We start from the raw sequence: 21576 nt of genomic DNA on the forward strand, positions 1-21576 counted from the left end.
GGCTCTTACACCCGAAAAGGCAACTCCTCCCTTCCCCCAGGATAATTGGAAACAGCCCTTCCTGCGCAGTGCCGGTTTGGGGTTGTAGGTACGCCCCTTCTCCCAGCCCCGCTTCTCCCCCCAGCCATCTAGGAAAGGCCCAAGTGTATCCCTTAAACTCTTTATTTTTCACTACCCCCCAGGTAACAACAGCACATGGTCCATGGAGCGGTGACAAAGGAGACCCCAAGAGTGGGAGTTGCGCAGCCTGGGTTTGGTTTCTAGCTTTATCCCAGACTTCCTGTGTGACCTTGGGCAAGTCATGGGGCCTCCCTGAGCCTCAGTTTCCTCATCTCTGCAATGGGATCGTTAGCTCTGCCCCTCCCACTTCACACAGGTAGTCGTGACGATCAGCTCCGCCGCAGTTTGTAAAGTGCCAAGCCTTCAAGGTTATTATTATTCTCTCCAGACCTGCCGGGAACAGCGGTGTTGTTTTGGGATGGAGGAGAAGGCTGCGGGAGCGAAAGGGGTGGGTTCCTCGGGGTGGAGAGGGCGAGAGGGCTTCTGGATTCGAGAGAGGAAGATTCCAGCAGCTTGGGCGATCGGAGGGCAGGAGGGGAGCCGGGCAGAACTCAGCCGGAGCCAGAGGCCCGGAGAGACAAAAGGGGCGTGAGAGAACGCGCCGGGGGCTGAGGCGGGGCGGCGGGCGGGAGGTGCGCGAGGTGAGGGAGGTGTGGGGGGCGTGGGCCGCGGGATGCTGCCGCCCGCTCCGCCTCGAGCTCCAGCTCCGGTTTTTCCCTCCACCATCCTCTCCCCATCCCCGCCTCTCCTTTAACTCCCCCCTCCTGGGCTCGGGACTGGTTTCCTCCCTTAGCCCGCTGCCCTCAATCCTGGCGAGGCTGGGGCTCCGGCTCGGCGCCCCATTCCTCGCTCCCTGGTCCGGCGCCCCATGCCGCCCCCGCCCGGCCCCCGGCTTCCCCAGTCCCCCACTTAGGCGGGCTCACAGATCCCGGGGTGCTGGCGCGTGGGCCGGGGGCGCGTAGGGCGCCTGCAGACGGCCCCTGGAAGGGCTCTGGTGGGGCTGAGCGCTCTGCCGCGGGGGCGCGGGCACAGCAGGAAGCAGGTCCGCGTGGGCGCTGGGGGCATCAGCTACTGGGGTGGTCCGGGCTGAAGAGCCAGGCAGCCAAGACAGCCACCCCGTGGGGTGAGCGACTTTGGGGGAGTTGGTGCCCCGCCCCCCAGGCCTTGGCGGGGTCATGGGGCCCCCCCATTTGGGGCCGGGGGGCGTGCGAGTCGGGGCCCTGCTGCTGCTGGGGGTTTTGGGGCTGGTGTCTGGGCTCAGCCTGGAGCCTGTCTACTGGAACTCGGCGAATAAGAGGTGAGCGGCCTGCGGCTGGGGAGACCCCAGATCCTAGGGCAGTGGGTAGGGAAGTTTTGGGGACTTGGGGGCTGGCTTCTGTGGGCAGGGAGGAGGCGGGAGGGAAGGTGCTGGCGCTCTGATGTGTGACGAGTTACTAGACAGGTGATCTTGGGAGCCAGACTCCGGGTCCCACGCAGAGCTGGATGCGGGTGGTGCTATGGATGTGAGGAGTTTGGAGACCCCAAAGGGGCAAGGAGAAGAAAGTTCATGGGTTGCCTGGAGGGCAGTGAGGTGGGTATTTGCATCTGTGGGAGGCCTGCGTCGGGGGCTGGGCTTGGAGGGAGCCTGGTTACTGTCAGCTCTCAGGAGAGAGCTGCAGATTAGGTGCTGCGAGTGGCTGAAGGGAAGGCAGGGCAGGGTGCCTCCCTCCCCCAGAGGGACTGGCCGTCCGAGATGGAAGGCAAGGGGGTTCCATTTGGGGGCTCTGGGGACAACTTCCCCAAGGCTCCTTGACTCACTTCACAGTCTGTCTCCCAACTCTTCCCCACAGCCAGAGGGTCGGTGAACTGTTGGCTGAACGATTTCCCAGCCAGAACATATTCCTGCTTTCCTGGCTTGCGGGTCTCTTTCTGGAAGCAGCCTCGAGCCCCCGAACCCTCCTTCCTTCCCTTTTGCATCTGGAGTCCTGAGGACTCCATTGCCTCCTCCCCGCATCTTTGCTGCAAACTCTTCTGTCAGACCCTCTGTTCCGTGGCATGCCTGCTTTGCTCTGAAAAGAGGCCAGGGGTCAGATGAAACTTCAAGCCACGCTGGGTAGGACAGAACCTTCAGCAGGTCATCTGGGTCCCTTGCCTGCATGCAGATCCCACTTCCCGCTCGTAAAAGAGTTCTGTGTTTTGAAAAATTCCTACTTCCCTGGGGAGACTGTGTGAGGCTATGGGAAGCGGGTGGGCTTTGGAGCTCATCAAATCCTTGGTCTTAATCCTAGCTCTGCCGCTTTCAGCTGTGTGGCCTTGGGCATGTCACTTAACCTTTCTGAGTTTGTATCCTCAATCCTTACAGCTATTATGAGTATTAGCGGTCAGGTGTTTGAATGTATTCTGTGCTCATTAAAGGAGAGCTAGGATTATTGTTCCTCTCTTTACTTCCCAGCCTCCCTCACACTTCTCTGCCCTGCCATCCCTCCCTCTCTTTTTCCCGGATCTCTTTGGGTATAATCTCAATGTCTTTTCTGTGCTCAGTCACCTACCCGCCAACTCCCAGCTGCAATGTGAGTATCAGGTGTGTAGCTTGAGAACCTAAGCTTGTTTTCACAGGGTAGAGAAAAGGGAGTTAGGGTGCCCTGGGGGTTCTTTCGGATGTGGGGTGGGAGTGGGACTCTTGGGAGTCTGGGAAGATATCAAGTGGCAGCCCCCTGGGACCCAGTCCTGAGACCCTGTCTCAGCTATTAATGTCCAGGAAGGGGCTGCAGGGGTTGGCAAGTTGTGGCTGTGCTGGGACAGTGTATGCCTGGGTGCACTGGCCAAGGAGATGGCGAAGAGCGTTGGTTGTGGTTAGAAAAGTCAACTCCTTTCCTTTCCAAAGCAATAAGCACTTGCCCCAGAAGTCTAAGACCCAGTGTGATTCTGAGCGGGAGAATGACTCAGGCAGCAGCTCCCTAGATCCTGGTTCCTATCAGCCCCATTGATGGTCATGACCAAACCAGGCATTTGCCTTCTATCTTATTAGCTGGCTAACTTAGGACACTGGTCTGGACCACCCTCCACACAGGCCTTCCCTGACCCGTGCCCTTTGCCCCGAAATCCCTGAAATTCAGTGGTGGCCTGGAGGAGGGGAGGCTCTGCCCCCATGGTTGGCTGCCATGGAATAGTGAAATCACCTGGGAGGGGTGGGCTGTGTGGTTCCAGAGAGGCCAGCTCCTTGGTAACTGGCATCCTGTTGCCATGGCAACGGGGCTGGTGATGGAGCGGGAGATGGCAGTGTGCATGTGGTGAGGGCGGGCTGAAGAGTGCATTTGGGCACACCAAGGGGCAGGAGACCTCTGAGCCTGGCTTCCTGCTGCTTCCAATGTGAACGCACAGAGTCCTTGGTGCCTGCTCTATAAGAACTGACTTTCCACTCAGACAAAGCCGGGCAGGCGTGAGCTGAGAATTGCTGTCCTGGAAGGTTGTAGGGTGAGGGGAGGAAAGCTCTGGGGGCCAGGCCTCTGACATCTCTTCCTTGTCCACCTTACCCTCCTCCCCATAGGTTCCAGGCAGAGGGTGGTTATGTGCTGTACCCTCAGATCGGGGACCGGCTAGACCTGCTCTGCCCCCGGGCCCGGCCTCCTGGCCCTCACTCCTCTCCTAATTATGAGTTCTACAAGCTGTACCTGGTAGGGGGTGCCCAGGGCCGGCGCTGTGAGGCACCCCCTGCCCCAAACCTCCTTCTTACTTGTGATCGCCCAGACCTGGATCTCCGCTTCACCATCAAGTTCCAGGAGTATAGCCCTAACCTCTGGGGCCACGAGTTCCGCTCGCACCACGATTACTACATCATTGGTACTGCTGGGCAGAGGGCACGATTGAGTGGGGGGCTGCTCCTGATACTGAGCAGAGAGGGAGGGGGACCCTTGCAGCCAAGAGAGAGATCCCAGTGCCCTCAGGCAGTGTTCACACCAGGGCATGGGGCCAGAATTGGGGCTAGACTCTGGAGTGCCAACCTCTTCCTCTGACTTTTCTCTCCCAGCCACATCGGATGGGACCCGGGAGGGCCTGGAGAGCCTGCAGGGAGGTGTGTGCCTAACCAGAGGCATGAAGGTGCTTCTCCGAGTGGGACAAAGTGAGTGGGGCTGGGGGACACCTCCTGGGCGCGAAGGGATGTTGGGCAGTACGATCATGGTCAGGGGCAGTTGTCTCAGCTCCTCTCTTGGGCCTTCCTCATCTTCAGGTCCCCGAGGAGGGGCTGCCCCCCGAAAACCTGTGTCTGAAATGCCCATGGAAAGAGACCGAGGGGCAGCCCACAGCCTGGAGCCTGGGAAGGAGAACATGCCAGGTAGGAACCAGGGGCTAGCTCCCCGCCTTCCCCAGCTTCCTCTGCTCTCAGACCCCAGCTGCCCTGCCGTCACCCTCCCTCCCTCTTCAGTTTTGGGGGCGGTGATACAGGAAAGAGGAGAAGAGAGGATGGGAGGGTGGGAGGGGAATGGAAGCCAAATGAGGAAAAGACTCAATTAGAACTAATTAGCCAAGTCAGTGCTTCAATCAGTGCTGTCAGAGAAGTGGGGAGGACTCCGTGGCAGGAAGCTGAAGGGCTGGACACCTGGATTCTGAGCGGGGTTCGGCGGGGGAGGGGAGGTGGGGTCCCCAAGGGGCTTGGGCCTTATAAGGGAAGCCCATGGGGACCCCCAGGGTTGGGGTGTCCAGATGCCCAGGTGGTTCCTTCAGTCCCTCCCCCTCTTTCCTCCTTCACCCCTTCCCTGCCAGGTGACCCCACCAGCAATGCAACCTCCCGGGGTGCTGAAGGCCCTCTGCCCCCTCCCAGCATGCCCGCAGTGGCTGGGGCAGCAGGGGGGCTGGCGCTGCTCTTGCTGGGCGTGGCAGGTGCTGGGGGTGCCATGTGTTGGCGGAGACGACGGGCCAAGCCTTCGGAGAGTCGCCACCCTGGTCCTGGCTCCTTCGGGAGGGGAGGGTCTCTGGGCCTGGGGGGTGGAGGTGGGATGGGACCTCGGGAGGCTGAGCCCGGGGAGCTAGGGATAGCTCTGCGGGGCGGCGGGGCTGCAGAGCCCCCCTTCTGTCCCCACTATGAGAAGGTGAGTGGTGACTATGGGCATCCTGTGTATATCGTGCAGGATGGGCCCCCTCAGAGCCCTCCAAACATCTACTATAAGGTATGAGGGCTTCTGTCACGTGACTCTCCTGAATCCAGCCCTTCTTGGGGTGCTCCTCCAGTTTAATTCCTGGTTTGAGGGACACCTCTAACATCTCCTCGGCCCCCTGTGCTCCCCCAGCCCCTTCACTCCTCCTGGCTGCTGTCCTCGTCTCCACTTTTAGGATTCCTTAGGATTCCCACTGCCCCACCTCCTGCCCTCCCGTTTGGCCGTGGGTGTCCCCCTCTGTCTCAGTGTCCCTGGATCCTATTTCCTTAAGGAGGAGCACAGGCTCAGCCTCCTCTCTGACCATGACCCAGGCATCCTTGTCCCCCTCACCCACCCAGAGTTAGGGGCGGGAACAGCCCACCTTTTGGTTGGCACCGCCTTCTTTCTGCCTCTCACGGTTTTCTCTTCTCTCTATCTCTTATTCTTTCCCTCCCTTCTCTAGGTCTGTTCTTCTTCCCTAGCATCCTCCCCCCCACATCTCCTTTCACCCTCTTGGTTTCTTATCCTGTGCCTCTCCCATCTCCTGGGTGGGGGCATCAAAGCATTTCTCCCCTTAGCTTTCAGCTCCTCTTCTGACCTCTCAAACCAACCACTCCCCTCAGTCTGCCAAAAATGGGGGCCTTATGGGGAAGGCTCTGGCACTCCACCCCAGCTCAGGCCATGGGCAGCAGGGCTCCCTTCTCTGTCCTGGCCCAGGCCTCTACATACTTACTCCAGCCATTTGGGGCGGTTGGGTCATGACAGCTACCATGAGAAGAAGTGTCCTGTTTTGTCCAGTGGCCAATAGCAAGATATGAACCGGTCAGGACATGTATGGACTTGGTCTGATGCTGAATGGGCCACTTGGGACCGGAAGTGACTTGCTCCAGACAAGAGGTGACCAGGCCCGGACAGAAATGGCCTGGGAAGTAGCAGAAGCAGTGCAGCAGGAACTGGAAGTGCCTTCATCCAGGACAGGAAGTAGCACTTCTGAAACAGGAAGTGGTCTGGCTGGAACTCCAAGTGGCTTAGTCTGGGGGATCGGGGGGTGGGAGGTGGATGGTTCTTACTCTGTGGAGAAGGGCGGGAAGAACTTCCTTTCGGGAGGAAGCTGGAACTTCCTGACTGTAAGAGGATAGAGGTGGACCGAGAAGGACTTTTCTCAGTCTTCAGTGGCACTTCCCAAGATCTCCCTTCCCTTGTGCTCTGTGCTGATTTTAGGACAGCTAAGATGACTGCCATGTGCTGTGGCAGGCCCAATTTGTCTTGTTCTTTCCTTTCCATATCCCAGTATAATCTCTGTTCATCAACAGTACTACCCCAAGAATCCACGTGTTCTCCCGAGTAACCCAGATGGCTGTCTTGTTCATTCCATCCTCCATTTCTGACTCCTTTCAGACTCAACACAGTTCCCTTCTTAGTGACCAAAATGGTGGCCTACTGGCTGGTCTAGCTAATGGTGGTGGTATTTAGCAAAGGCCCTTGTTTCCATAGTGACCAGCTGATACCACTTCCTGCCCTCTAGTGTGCAACTGGGTGTGGCCTCAGTTTCCTCCCAGCTCAGTTTTATTAGATCAAAGCTGCTGTTGGGCACCAGGTCGGCCACCTCAATCACCAGCCAAGATGGTTGCTTTGTCCACCAGAGGTCAAGTCACCTCTCTGGTGCTGTAGTTCCCAGCTCCTTCCTGATTTTTCTAATCACTCCTTCTGGGAAACAGGAAGTTGATATTGCCATGGTGGCGGGGTATGCCGTCACCTCAATAGTTTTACTGTAAAAGGGAAATTTGAACAACAAAAACCAAAAAAATAAAAATAAAAAACTTCAAAAGTTAACAAGAAGGCTGGAGAATGACTAGACTTGATTTGGGACAAAGGCTTGGTTAGAATGGCTTTCTAGCTAAGGGTTGGATTGCATGAAACCAACCAAGGGGGGTGGGTAGAGATAGGGCTAATTTGGAGTGGTGAGGTCGGCAGTGCTTGGGGAGGGGAAAACGGGCTGGGTGAGAAGGCGGAGGAAGGTGTCATCTCTAGGAGAGGGGGAGAGTAACGCAGGCAGGAGTGGGGTTGCCAGTTCGTCCATGGGGACAGTCTGAGTGTCTTGACAAGCCAAAGCACCGGAGACAGGGCAAGTCGCAATTAGGATCAAAGCGGTAAGAACATGTTCACGTGTTGAAGTCTATTCCCTTCCATCGCTACCCAAGGCACTTGAGAAGTTTTACTGTTGGGGAGTCATGAGGAGAAGGGATGTGGCTGATCAGAAGGAAGTAGGAAGGACTCAGGGACCCAGGCATCAAGCTGCGTATCCCCTGGCTCCCTGTATACCCATAACCAAGGCTCTTCTCTCCGAAAAAGTCCAGGTGTCCAGCCCCCCAGACTTAGCCCCATTCTCCAACCACAAAAGCAGCCGTCAGGAGCATCACTGGAGCGAGTCAGCAGGGGTCACAACCTCTGCCCTCCCTGCCCCTCCCCTGACTTTAGGTCCCCTCCTGCTGTCTCCCATCTGCCTGGAGGTCAAGGGGTCCCCCTTCCTCTCTTCTGTCCTGTGGGACCCCCGCTCCTCCCCCTCCCTGTCTGAGCAAGATGCCTGGGTCTTGAGAGGTGCAGGCACCGCAGGAGGGGAGTTGAAAGCTGGGAGACCAGGTGCTGGGCTGTCTGGAATTTACTCCTGCCTTCTGAGCCCACACTGGAGCTGCCCGAGGTGGGGAGGCTCGTGGGGGGTGGAAAGGCTGGTCCTTGCCCCTTAGTGGGGGTTGGTTGTCATGGTAACATCCCCTTTTCTACACAATGGGAAGCCCCCCTCAGCCTCCCGCGTGGATGGAGCCGACAGCCCCATCGCTGGCTATCAGCCTCAGGGACTTGGCAACCGTCACTATGGCAACCCAGAGCCCAGCAACAGGGCCCACTGAGAAAGGGAGGGGTCCAAGACTGGGGCAGGGCGGTGTGTGAGGGGCAAGGGAGCTCAGGGACACTCCCCCTCCACCTACATCTAGAGGCACAGGTGGAGAGACAAGAGGGAAGAGACGTGGGGATAAATAGTCTCCGTGACAGACAAGCACCTCACCAAAGCAGCTAAGACATCATAACATGCTGAGAGACAGGAAGACACCTGGGGACAGATGCACAGCCGGGGAGAGGAACAGCACAGACTGCACAGCGCCTGGGACACGCCCCCCTCAGAGCGCTGGCATCCAGAGACTCCCCGCAGCCCCGCTCGAACAGCACAAGACCAACAGCCTTTCACATGTGTAGTGACTTGGGTGTCTTTCGAGCTATTTGAAAATGCTGGTGACTTCCACGCAGAATAACACATGCCATCCTATTTGCTTTGTGGGGACAAATACACATATTCTTAGAGTAACAACTACACCAAAACGACTACAGGCACAGGAAGACATTTGTTCATTGGTTTGTTCCTTCACTCACTCAGCAGCAGGTTAAATGCTACTTTGTTTCAGGCACTGGTTCAGGCGCTGGGAGGATAGGGTGAGTAAGGCCAAGACCCCGCTTTCACAAAGCCCACATTTAGGTGGGGAATGAAACAATACAATTACAGGTGTGAAAAGGGATATAAACAAAACAGAATGACAGGATGAGGAGGATGGAGAGTAACATCTTTCTTTCCTTCCTCCCTTCCTCCCTCCCTCCCTCCCTTCCTTCCTTCCTTCTTTCCTTCCTTCCTTCCCTCCCTCCCTCTCTCTCTCTCTCTCTTTGATTGCAGTTTCTTTCCCTCCCTCCCTCCCTTCCTTTCTTCCTCCCTCCCTCTCTCCCTCCCTCCCTTTCTTGGAATCTCCCTCTGTTGCCCAGGCTGGAGTGCAGTGGCATGATCTCGGCTCACTGCAACCTCCACGTCCCATGCTCAAGCGATTCTCCTGCCTCAGCCTCCCAAGTAGTTGGGATTACAGGTGCCCGCCACCACGCCCAGCTAATTTTTTTTTTTTAGTAGGGTTGGATTTTCACCATGTTGACCAGGCTGGTCTCGAACTCCTGACCTTAGGTGATCCGCCTGCCTTGGCCTCCCAAAGTGCTGGGATGACAGGCATGAGCCACTGCGCCTGGCCTGGAGCTGCTTTAGATGAGGAGGTCAGGAAGGTCCCTCTGAAAGAGGTGCTGTTGATCAGGACCTTAAGCCATGAGACATGAGTAAGCCATGCACGCTGGGTAAAGGCACGCTAGACAGAGGAACAGTGAGTGCACGGGCACAGAGGTGAGATCGTGGTGTGTTTGGGAACAGTAAGAAGGACGTCACCACCACATGCATGTTTCAGCTGTGTCTTGTTTTTCCCTAGCCTCGGCCTGGAGGGGAGTAAGTCACTTGGAGTCTGGGATCCACATTAAGGAAGTTGATCTTACTCAGTCTCCCATCTCCCTGCTTTTTGTTTCTTGTGTGTCTGTGACTTGTGTTTTCCCCGACTGAAGTTTAAGCTCTGGGAGGGCAAGGATGATGCTCTGAGCTTTTTTGGGGGCTGTGGCACAGCTGCTTGCCGAGTCCAGAGCAGTCAGGCAGAGCGGAAGTAAAGGAACAGAGAGGGCTGGGACCACAGAAGCGAGAGCTGTCCCCCGGCCATCCCCAAACCGCATAGGATTGAGGCTGTCCTGGGGCTGAGCCGTACAGTGAAGCTCAGACTTTGCCCTTCTTCCAAATAAAGGCAGCTGAGGGATACTATTCAGCCCGAGGGGTGTGTGTGTGTGTGTGTGTGTGTGTGTGTGTGTGTGTGTGTGTATGTGTTTGTGTTGGGGGTTTTTAGGGAAAGGGGAATGGGGCAAGGGGTGGCAGTGGGAAATTTTTGTTTGTTTGTTTGAGACAGAGTCTCGCTTTGTGGCCCAGGCTGGAGTGCAGTGGCGTGATCTAGCAATTCTCGTGCATCAGTTTCCTGAGTAGCTGGGACTACAGGCATGTGCTATCACGCCCAGCTAATTTTTTGTATTTTTACTAGAGATGGGGTTTCACCACATTGGCCAGGCTGGTCTTGAACTCGTGACCTCAGGTGATCCACCCACCTCCGCCTCCCAAAGTGCTGGAATTACAGGTGTGAGCCACCGTGCCTGGCCTTGCAGTGGGAATTTCTAATGGTGAATGGTTAACATCACATCTGGAATTTTAATTAGAATGAAAAATGGCGCTTCCTAAGGGGCTATGTGGGCCACCGCGGACACGGGGCTTGGGAGAATTTTGAGACCTGGGAGAAATGTCACGGGATGGTTTGGAGGCAGGAGGCTGGCTGGCATAGGCTCAGAGAGTTGGGTGGGGGGATGAAAAAGGACACAATGAATGGGAATGACAACTGGGCAGCCAGAGAGCTACTTGAAAGGTGGCAGGGAAAGTGGAGTTCTGAAGGGAGTTCTGAGGGGACCAGGCCCCAGGTACCCCCAGTTCCCACAGGGAATCGAAGCGTTCTGTTTCCTGGTTCTCCCTCTTCCTCCAGTTGCCATCAGAAACTCAGGCACTGCAACTCCAGTGGCTGGTGGGGTGATGTCGGGGGGAGACTGAGCAGCCTCAGGGGGCGGCAGCTGGTGAGTGGGGAGGAATCTGTGTGCTCAGCAAACAGCAGCCTCAGTGCCCAGTGGCTGCCTCCTCCCTCATCAATCAGCCCCAGCCAAATGTCCTTGCATTCCCACCACCCCAAGGGGACTGGGGCTGGGCCAGGGTCCCCAGGGGAGATGGTGTTGGGTGGGGGAGGTGGACGGGGTACTTGGCTTCCCTTTCCTTGGCCTCTGTTCTCTTCTGTCCTGGAAGAGACAGTTCTTCATGTCGTGGACTGACTATCCTGGCCCCTACCATGGTGGGAGCATCAGCTACAAATCACCTGTGGGGGGCTGCTGGGGGAGAAGGCTGAGTCAGGCTGTAGAGCAATCTACTCTGGTTCTCACGGGACCAGCCCAGGGCACAGTCGGCAGGGAGGCTGCTGGCATAGAGGCCCTGTCCCCCCCTGGCCTCTGTCTCTGATGGATGATCCGGACAGCAGGCCGAGACTCTGACCCCTGGAATGTCCTCTCTTTCCACCTTCTCCTAGTCCCCACTCCTCATCCCCTGCTTCCAGTCAAGATCAAGAGGTCTGGCCCCCAGCTCACCCCAAATCTGCTGTTCCCCACTAGGGACTGGGGTCTCTAGACCTTAGCCTCTGGCTCCCTTTCCCCCTCCTCAGCTCTTGTTCCCCTCGGGGACCCAGGCGTTCTGCCCACTCCCTTCACCATAACAACCATTCTTTTGGACTTGCTTAAGACTTTAATATCATTTCATTAAGTCAGCAAGTTCAGAGAAGGTTGGGGGCACAAAGAGACTGGGGGTGAGCAAAAGAGGGCCAAAGTAGGGGGGAGGCAAGGAAAGACCCCCCACGCCCTCTCCGTGGAGATGGCTCTGAGAAATCAAATATTGACAATGAGAGAACAGAACTTATTAAATCTGGGACAGGGATGTGTGTGGGGAGCTGTGGGAATGGCCGGATGCCTGGGTTCGGAGGGTAATGAAGGTTCTGGGAGGAGGAAAAGGCCCATGGCTGGGAGGTGCAGCAAGGCTGAGTCTTGAGGTTACAACTCTTCTGCCCTTTCCTTTGAGATGTACTCAGTCCTGCAACCCTGGCTGTTTCTCTATCCCCTAAGAACCCCTGGGGACAAGACCCCCATCATAGCTAGCTGTGGTTGCCCCGCCTTCGTCCCTTCCCCCTACCTCCACCTCTGTTGATGAGCTTCAGCAGCGTTTAATCGGATTGAGCAGTAATTAGCAAAGCGAGATGTTTGATTACCTATTTAGCATAATGTGGGGGGCTGGGATTCGGAAGGAACAGCCACCGTTGGGGAGGGGGGTTTAAGAAAATAAATAGGGTCTGTGCAAAGTTCCTTTCCCGGAGGGATCCAAGAACCTTGCCCCTGAGGCTCCCCACCCCACGACTCCAGCAAATTTTTACTCCTTTGGGACTTTTCCCTAGGGGTTCTGGCCAATCACATCACCTCTATCTCCCACCCATGGCCTATCTGGCTAGAGGAACACCTCCACGTTCCATCTTAGCTGTGCTTGCGGTGCAGCTGGTTTTGGGGTGGGTGGGACTCCTCTCCTTTCATTCCTGCTGTCAGCAACAGGAGTCTGGCTGGGCAGGAGGAATCATTGGGGGTCGGGGGGAGGGAAAGGGTTGACACTTCTGGGAATAAAGATAGGGTAGGTGGGAGGGTGAGGTCAGGGCTGGGTTAGGGTGTGGTTAATCCACTTGCTCTTCAGGAGTACCAGGGACTGCCACTCCTGGCAGTGCCAGACTGGCATAATGAGATCTGTTAGGTGTGAGCGCCAAACAGAAAAAGGGGGAACTGAGGTGCCAGCTTCTCTTCTCCTCATCCAGCAAAGAAAATGTCATCAATTTCGTTCCTCATGGAAATGTAATCAGTGGGCTCGCTGCTGGCTTTGTCTTAATTAGGCACTATTGATGGAAGCAGGGGGGGCGCCTTCCCATCCCCCGACTCGGCTTCCTCCCTGTATTTCCCTGGTCTCCCCAAAGCTCCTCCCGGCCCCAGGTATAGCGGTCTTCCAGGCGCCTTCTAGCAGCCCCGGCCCGCAGCGCCCCCTGGCATCCTTGGAGATCTGCCCCGGTCCTCATAGCCCTCCCCTCTCGCCTCCTCTCTCACGACGCAGCCTTTGTTCCTATGGAGAGCGAAGCCCCTCCCAGGCCCGGTCACCTTCCCCAGGGAGTCCCGCCTCTCGTCCCCCCCAAAAATCAGCGACGCTTTCGAAAGCCAATCCTCAGATTCCCAAAACTCCAGTTCCAGTCTTCCCTCCCTTTCCCCGCCCCGCGCCGCCCCGCAATCCTAGACCCCAATCCGAACTAAGAAGGGGGAAGAAGCAGGAGGGCAAGGGTGCTCCAGCCCCGGTTTTTCCCCCGGATCCAGCTGCAGCCACGGCTGCCTGGAAATCCTGGAACGCCTTCTAGATCGCGAATACGCCTCGCCGGCGGGGCGCCCGGCGCCATCTGCTGGACCCGTTCCGGCTGGGGCGCACAGACCTGGGCGCAGGGTCGGGCGCTTGGGTTCCCCTTGCCTTTTTCAATGTCCTGCGAAGCGGTAGCTCACTGTCTCTCGCCCCAGCCCTTCCAGCTGGGTCCTGACACCAGCCCCCGCCCCCCGCACCTCCGGCTCGCCAGATGTGGCTACTTTCCCTTAGTCCCGGAGCCTTCAAGCCCCGGGTCCCTGAGGGGTAGACCTGGGCGGGGTGGGGTCGGGAAGCGGGGATCCAGGGCGCCTGCGCGGAGGAGTCGGGCGCGGAGGAGTCGGGCTCCGTGGAGCCGCGCACCGGTCCGTCGCCCCTCCCTGCCCGGGGTTGCCATGGGGACGCGTGCAGACGCCTGCCCGAGAAGGCCACGCTGGGCAACTTTTTAGTCAGAGTGGCCCATCGGTCGGTCTAGGGAGGAGAGGGTCAGCGTGGCGAGGTGTGTGTCGGGGGCAGAGGGAAGGAGGGAAGGAGTGCTGGGGAGAAGGGGCAGTAGTGTCGGGGTAGGAAGGGACAGTTGTGGGGGAGAAGAAGAGGCAGTGTGGAGGGAGGGGGAGCAAGGAATAGTTGTGTGGGGGAGGGGGAGGAGAAGGGGCAGTTGTGACAGTTGGGGGGAAAAGCGATTTTGAGGGGAAATTTGCCTGCTGGTAACCAGTTTAAGGAGAAAGTCTGGCCACTGCGGTATTTCCTAGTAATAGAGTGAGCCCTGGGTTAGCAGAGCAGTTCCTCCTGGGGCCTGCGGTGTGGGAACGCGTGGTGAATCCCACAGTGCATGCGCCTCAGGCTCCAGTTTGAGGCAGGAAAGCGCAGCTTGACGCTTCCCTGGAGACTGATGGAGGAAGCCTCCTTGCTGTGGTTGGTTTTATTGATTTGTTGGCCTAACAGAACGTTTTTCCTTGGAGCAAAGTACAAATCCTTCAAGTTTGAAATTCATAACCTGAGATCAATGCCTGTGGCAGCCTGTGGGGATGAGGAAGGAGAGCCACAGGTGGCGTTAGGCTGCAGCTGAATGAAAAGAGAGTGCCCAGCGCCTCAAACTTTTACCCTTGAGATTCTGAGCACCTGCCCGAGATGCCCGCTTCCTGCCATCCTACCTTTCTGAGAGAGGCACCACTGTGGCCTTCCTCGTACCCCAATTGCTTTTTCCTCATTACACAATTTAAATTTATGATTGAATGACTTTTGTCCTTCCTGCTTCCAATCTGTCCTCAGGGCATTTTGAGTCAAATAAATGATCCTGACTGATCTTAACAGTTAGCATACAGTTCCTCAGCCAACTATGCTGAGAGACCTCAGTACACACAAAACCGAGAGGCAGTGTTCCTGCCCCTCAGGAATTGAAAGCCAAAGAGCCAGGTGGCAAATACTATTTTTCTTTGTTAACAGATGTTGCAGATTTTAGTGGGGTTGGGAGGAGCATTTTTCCATTTAACTTGGGAGGAAAAGAGGTACATAGGAAAATCATCTTGGTTTGCTTGAATGATTGAACAGTGACAGAGGGTGGGGGATGTGCACCCCTTCCTTGGGCCTCTCTCACTCACTCATGGTCCTGGAGGTTAGAGTGGATGAGGGTTTGGGCAACCGCACTTCAGCTTGATAGATCTTTTCCTGATTATCTTATGTTCTCATACCCTGGGGCAGAGATAGAGGTTCTAAATCCTCATTAGTGGGGTGTCTGTCTGGCCATCTTTTCTTTTCTTTTTTTTTTTTTTGAGACGGAGTCTCACTCTGTCACCCAGGCTGGAGTACAGTAGTGCGATCTTGGCTCACTGCAGCTTCCGCCTCTTGGGTTCAAGCGATTCTCCTGCCTCAGCCTCCCCAGTAGCTGGGATTACAGGTGCACACCACCACACCTGGCTATTTTTTTGTATTTTTAGTAGAGACGGGGTTTTGCCACGTTGGCTAGGCTGGTCTCAAACTCCTGACCTCAGGTGATCCATCCGCCTCAGCCTCCCAAAGTGCTGGGATTCCAGGCATGAGCCACCACACCCAACCTGGTCATCGTCTTTAACTGCCATTTATTCCTAGTGCCTTGAGGGACTGACTTTGATTTTTAACCCACTGTCCTGAAGACAGTAGGATATCTTAGGGAAGAACAGCAAGGCCTCCCAGGCCTCTGTGGAATACAGAGCTCTTGTGGTTAATGGAGCAGGGTGTGAGTACCACCAGAAAAGATGATCATACTGAGTTTCAGTCAATTTATGAATTCAAAGGGGACTGCTTGTATCAGGGGGCTGGTTTGGGGGTGGTATCTGGTTGTGGACTGTCCACTCCTGTGTACCTGTAGGTTTTGCCTGCACGATGTCCAGCAAAGCTGAGAAGAAGCAGCGATCGAGTGGCCGAGGAAGCTCCCGGGCAAGCCGGTCAGGGCGGGCCGCTCAGGCTGCTGTGGCCACAGAGGAGCAGGGGAACGCCCTGGCTGTCAGTGAGCCAGAGCCGCAGGCTGAGCTCCCCAAGGAGAAGCCTGGTGGGTACTTCCTGCGGTAGAGGATGCTTAGCAGTGGAGGGTGGGGAAAGTCAGAGGGGCTTGGAGGGGTTTTAGGGCTGGGGAGCAGGCACTGTTGCTTCTGGGCAGGAAACAGGGGCTAAGTGACGCCCCCAGCCACGGACGTTCAGCAGCCCTGCCACTGGGTCCCTTTTTTGTGTGTCTTCCTCCTGGCCAGCCTCGTTGTTCTTTCTGTCTTAAAATTTCACACAACATACCAGGAGTTCACCAGCCAGTCCTTTCTCTAGCCTCTTACTCCTTATTTCAAGTGTTCCTGGTTGCTCCTACCCCACTGAAGAGGGTTTGATCTCTTCCTTTTTCCCATTTTCACCCTGGGTGGCAAAACAAATAATGTTTTTCTCCCATTAAGCCCATCACCATGGAGACTCAGCCTGTTTTGCCACCCTTTGAATCCTAAGCCCGGCTGATGCTTTCTACCATCTGTTTAAGGCTCTTGTATCTCCGCCCTCATTTTGGCAGGGACTTGGTAGACTGCGGAGGTTCAGGTTCAGGACGACAGGAAAGAAGTCTAGATCTAGGGAGGAAAGTGTTTAAAGAGGCTGCCTCTTGTGGCTTTGACCTGAGCAATTCCTTTCCTGTGGGTGAGCCGGAGCCAGTAAGATTGGAAGGTTTTTGGTAGTTGTTGCTATTGCTGGGCTCTCCCTGAGAGCACTGGTCAGTGTAGACAGGACTATGAGCTAAGTGTAGACCTCCTTCTTTACCTGGAACTCCGTTACACTGATACTAGCTTGTCAAGAAGAAAAGAAATAGAATCTCCTTCTAAGATTAAAGGTTGAGAGATTAAGCGTGGGCATGGGAGAAAAGTCCCTGGGCCATAAGAACCTGCCTTAGGTTCCAGGATCTTAGAAATGTGCAGAATTTATCCTTCTGAGTTCTGAAGAGCTCAGGTGAAAGCAGTTAAAATGGGACTGCTGGGTGCTAGGAGGAGTAGGGGAAGATGGGAGGGAAGGCAGTGAGGTTCAGTTTGGAGAAACCTCTGGGGAGGGAAGGGAAGGAGCTTTAAAATGAACGTGTTGGCCTTCGAATAGCAAGGATTTCTGCCTCTCCCAGCTCTAAGCTTTCTTTTCTTTTCTTTTTTCTTGCTTTCTTTCATTTTTTTTTGAGACAAAGTCTTACTCTGTCACCCAGCCTGGAGTGCAGTGGCACAATCTCAGCTCACTGCAACCTCTGCCTCCTGGGCTCAAGTGATTCTTGTGCCTCAGCCTCCCAAGTAACTGGGATTACAGGCACACACCACCATGCCCATCTTATTTTATTTATTATTTTTTTGAGACAGAGTCTCACTCAGTTGCCCAGGCTGGAGTGCAGTGGTGCGATCTCAGTTCACTGCAACCTCCACCTCCTGGGTTCAAGCGATTCTCCTTCGTCAGCCTCCTGAGTAGCTGGGATCACAGGCATGCGCCACCACACCCGGCCAATTTTTGAATTTTTAGTAGAGATGGGGTTTCACCATGTTGGCCAGGCTGGTCTCGAACTCCTATTCTCTTGCCTTGGCCTCCCAAAGTGCTGGGATTACAGGCATGGGCCACCGCGCCCGGCCTCCCCTGGCCTAGTTTTTATCTGGAACCTGAATGCCAGCAGTTTTCCCAAGGGAGTTGGATCACTCACCTACCGCTAAGCTCCGGAATTGCCTATTCCATCTTTTCATGCCTTCCTGCCCCGGCCTCTATGCCTCATTCCCCTCTTAGTTTTCCTTTCTGGAAGCCAGAGTGGAGTGTCCTGTTCCCTATGGCCTTTTGGTTATATCTCATTTGTTCTTTCCTCCTTTCAGTCCCTGGGGGATAGGAAGGCCACCAGTTCTACCCCAATCTCCTGTGTGACCAGTAGATCAGGAGGCAGAGAAAGAGAGCCCTTGGGTTTTATGGGAGTCCAGAGTGGGCGTGGCATTACTGAGTGCCCAGCAGGCCAGTGGTTTGGAGAAGGACTGATTCCTATGAGCCTCAACTTCTCCATGTGGGAAGAGGAGTGGGGGTAAGATGGAGGGCCAGAAGCTGCGTGCCTGGAATAACCTCAGTACTAACCACGTTCATTCCCTCACCCCTACCCCAGTCAGTGTTTATTTTATTTTTAATTTTTTGGAGACAGAATCTCGCTCTTTCACCCAGGCTGGAGTGCAGTGGCATAATCTCGGCTCACTGCAACCTCCGCTTCCTGGGTTCAAGCAATTCTCCTGCCTCAGCCTCCCGAGTAGCTAGAATTACAGGCACCCGCCACCATGCCCAGCTAATTTTTTGTATTTTTGTAGACAAGGGATTTCACCATCTTGGCCAGGCTGGTCTCGAACGCCTAACTTCAGGTGATCCGCCAGCCTTGGCCTCCCAAAGTGCTGGGATTACAGGTGTGAGCCATCGTGCCTGGCCCCCAGTCAGCTTTTTACATTAAATTGAGAGATAATTCACTGACTATAAAATTTACCCCTGTAAAATCTATAATTCAGTGGTTTCTGGTATATTCACAAAGCTGTGCAACATTCCCGCGATCTAATTTTAGAACGTTTTTATCCCGCCCAAAGAAAGCCAGTTTAAGCACCTTGAAAAATTGGCACCAGGTGACTCCTGTATCTTTAGTTCTAAGTTGCATCAGAGCCTCGTCTTTTAGCAGTCACTCCTGGTTCCCCCTATCCCCCAGATCCCAGGAACCACTCATCTATTTTCTGTCTTTATGGATTTGCCTATGCTGGACACTTCATCTAGTGGCCTCTCATGACGAGTTTCTTTCACTTGGCACTGTGTTCAAGACGCATCTATGTCGTGGCATGAACCGCACCACCATGTCTTCTGATGGCTGAATAATATCCCACGGCATGTTTTTTTTTTTTTTTTTTTTTTGAAACGGAGTCTTGCTCTGTCTCCCGAGCTGGAGTGCAGTGGCCGGATCTCAGCTCACTGCAAGCTCCGCCTCCCGGGTTTACGCCATTCTCCTACCGAGTAGCTGGGACTACAGGCGCCCGCCACCTCGCCCGTAGTTTTTTGTATTTTTAGTAGAGACGGGGTTTCACCGTGTTAGCCAGGATAGTCTCGATCTCCTGACCTCGTGATCCGCCTGTCTCGGCCTCCCAAAGTGCTGGGATTACAGGCTTGAGCCACCGCGCCTGGCCCCCACGGCATGTTTACATCACATTTTGTTTATCCATTCCTCTGTTAGAGGACACTGGGCTGTTGCCACCTTTTTTGCCTATTGTGAATAATGCTGCTGCGAACGCTGTAATAAAAATAACTCTTTGAGTCCTTGCTTTCAGGTCTCACGGGTCTCTACCTAGAAGTGGAATTGCTGGGTCATTGGATGACTGCATTTAGCTTTCTTTATTTCTTTTTTTATTTTGAGACAGAGTCTTCGCTCTGTCGTCCAGGCTGGAGTGCAGTGGCACAATCTCTGCTCACTGCAAACTCTGCCTCCCGGGTTCACGCCACTCTCCTACCTCAGCCTCCCGAGTAGCTGGGACTACAGGCGTCCATCACCACGCCTGGCTAATGTTTTGTATTTTTTTAGTAGAGACAGGGTTTCACCATGTTAGCCAGGATGGTCTTGATCTCCTGACCTCGTGATCCACCCGCCTCGGCCTCCCAAAGTGCTGGGATTACAGGCGTGAGCCACCGCGCCTGGCTGACTGTGTTTAACTTTCCAAGGAATGCCTTCCTTTTTGTATCTTTATTCTTCCCAGAGCCGCGGTTGGAGGGACCTCAAGCACAGAGTGAAGAATCGGTGGAGCCTGAGGCAGATGTGGTAGGCCTGGGTCTTCCCTGCGGCATATATTCTCCCCAATAACTGGTGAATCAAAGGATCAGTTGTGGATGGCGCATGAGGAATTCTCTCTTGTCTGCCACTTCTTTTACCTGCTCTCTGCTGTTAGCCTGCTCACCACAAATCCAGTTCACAGAGTAAAAGACGAAGTCATCTGTGCCTTCGCCAGGAGAGAGGAGGGCTTTAAGTAAGGCACAGGTCTCTCTTCTCTCCCCACCTTGGGTCAAACTGTGATGAGCTTATTCATCATGTGGGTGAACACCTGAGCAAGTTGAACGAGCTGGGAAGATACTGTCCTAATTGGATACTAATTTCTAAGGCATTCTCTTTCCACCTTTCCTTCAGTTCTTTTCTTTGGCTGAAGAATTTACAGAAGCTGCTTCAATCACCTTGAGAAATGGCACTAAATGACCTCTGCTGCTTTATTTCCAAGTTGCATCAAAGCCTAGTCATGACCATAGTTACCTGGGTGAGAAGAATAGAGTGGTGACCCTGACATTTTTCAAAAAGGGAGAAAAAAGTAATGACTATCAAAGAAAAAAATGGCAAGAGACAGAATCTAAGTCAAACAGAGAAAACTCATGGTATTACTGCCCAAACACATTTAATATTAATATTTTGATATGTCTGGCCAGGCACAGTGGTTCAAGCCTATAATCCCAGCACTTTGGGAGGCCAAGGTGGGTGGATCGCCTGAGGTCAGGATTCGAAACCAGCTTGGCCAACATGGTGAACCCCATCTCTACTAAAAATATAAAAATTAGCAGGGCGTGGTGGCAGGTGCCTGTAATCCCAGCCACTTGGGAGGCTGAGGCAGGAGAATTGCTTGAACTCGGGAGGCAGAGGTTGCAGTGAGCCGAGATCATGCCATTTGCACTCCAGCCTGGGCAACAAGAGCGAAACGGAGTCTCACTCCCTTCGAGCAGACTGGAGTGCAGTGGCATGATCTCGGCTTACTGCAACCTCCACCTCCGGGGTTCAAGCGATTCTCCCTCCTTAGCCTCCCAAGTAGCTGGGATTACAGGAATGCACCACCACGTCCAGCTAATTTTTGTATTTTTAGTAGAGACAGGGTTTCATCATATTGGCCAGGCTGGCCTCGAACTCCTGATCTCACGTAATACACCCGCTTCAGCCTCCCAAAGTGCTAGGATTACAGGTGTGAGCCACTGCGCCCAGCCCATATGTTACAATTTTGTATTATACCTTTTCACAAATATTTTATTTTTATTATTATCGTTATTGTTTGAGACAGAATCTTGGTCTGTTGCCCAGGCTGGAGTGCAGTGGCATGATCTGGGATCACTTCAATCTCTGCCTCCCAGGCTCAAGCGATTCTCATGCCTCAGTCTCCTGAGTAGCTGGGACTACAGGTTCCTGCCACTACATCTGGCTAATTTTTTTTTTTTTTTGAGACAGTGTCTTGCTGTGTTGTCCAGGCTGGTCTTGAACTCCTGGATTCAAGTGATCCTCCTGGGATTAGGGATATGAGCGTCCCAAAGTGCTAGGATTAGGGATGTGAGGCACTATGTCCAGGCACCTGGCTAATTTTTGTATTTTTAGTAGAGACAAGGTTTCGCCATGTTGGCCAGGCTGGTCTTGAACTCCTGGCCTCAAGTGATCCACCCACCTTGGCCTCCCAGAGTGCTGAGATTACAGGTATGAGCCACCATGCCCAGCTATTATTATTCACAGTACATACTCTTTGTAAACTTTTTTTTTTTTTTAAGAAACAGGGTTTCTCTCTGTTGTCCAATCAGCAGTGCAGTGAAACAATCATAGCTTACTGTAACTTTGAACTCCTAGGCTTAAGTGGTTTTCTTGCCTCAGCCTCCTGAGTAGCTAGGACTACAAGCATGTGCCACCATGCCCAGCTAATTAAAAAAAAAAAAAAATTCTTTTGTTTGTTTTTTTTTTGGTGAAGATTGTGATCTAACTGTGTTGCCACGGTTAGTCTTGAACTCCCAAGACTCAAGCAGTCCTCCTGCTTCAGCCTCCAAAAGAGCTGGGATTATATGTGTAAGCCACAGGGCCAGCAATTTGCAACCACCACTTTTCATGGCCACATAGGGTTCCATGTCCTATGCAGATACCATAGTTTAAACCATTACTGTTTGACATTTTGCCATTTCTAATTTTTTGCTCTCGGAATACTTTCATGAATATTATAAGTGAAACTAACACTCTTG

At 54.2% G+C, this 21576-nt stretch overlaps 2 protein-coding genes across 2 annotated transcripts in view; both read left to right on the forward strand.

Annotated features, from left to right (window-relative positions):
• The first annotated feature begins 443 nt into the window (after positions 1-443).
• On the forward strand, positions 444-7007 carry EFNB3 (ephrin-B3). Its single transcript, XM_011958561.1, has 5 exons — positions 444-1357; positions 3587-3879; positions 4067-4159; positions 4268-4372; positions 4801-7007. The coding sequence occupies exons 1-5, from the start codon at positions 1236-1238 to the stop codon at positions 5208-5210; spliced, it is 1023 nt and encodes a 340-aa protein (XP_011813951.1). The 5' UTR covers positions 444-1235; the 3' UTR covers positions 5211-7007.
• Positions 7008-14400: 7393 nt separating this feature from the next.
• DNAH2 (dynein, axonemal, heavy chain 2) overlaps positions 14401-21576 on the forward strand; it is a 124488-nt gene continuing 117312 nt past the window's right edge. The window contains 3 exon segments of the mRNA XM_011958636.1: positions 14401-14496; positions 15428-15607; positions 19308-19369. Of these exon segments, the coding sequence (XP_011814026.1) occupies positions 15442-15607; positions 19308-19369 (228 nt within the window). The 5' untranslated portion in view covers positions 14401-14496; positions 15428-15441.

This window comes from Colobus angolensis, unplaced genomic scaffold, assembly GCF_000951035.1.
Source record: "Colobus angolensis palliatus isolate OR3802 unplaced genomic scaffold, Cang.pa_1.0 Scaffold47, whole genome shotgun sequence".
Taxonomy (NCBI): Eukaryota; Metazoa; Chordata; class Mammalia; order Primates; family Cercopithecidae; genus Colobus; species Colobus angolensis.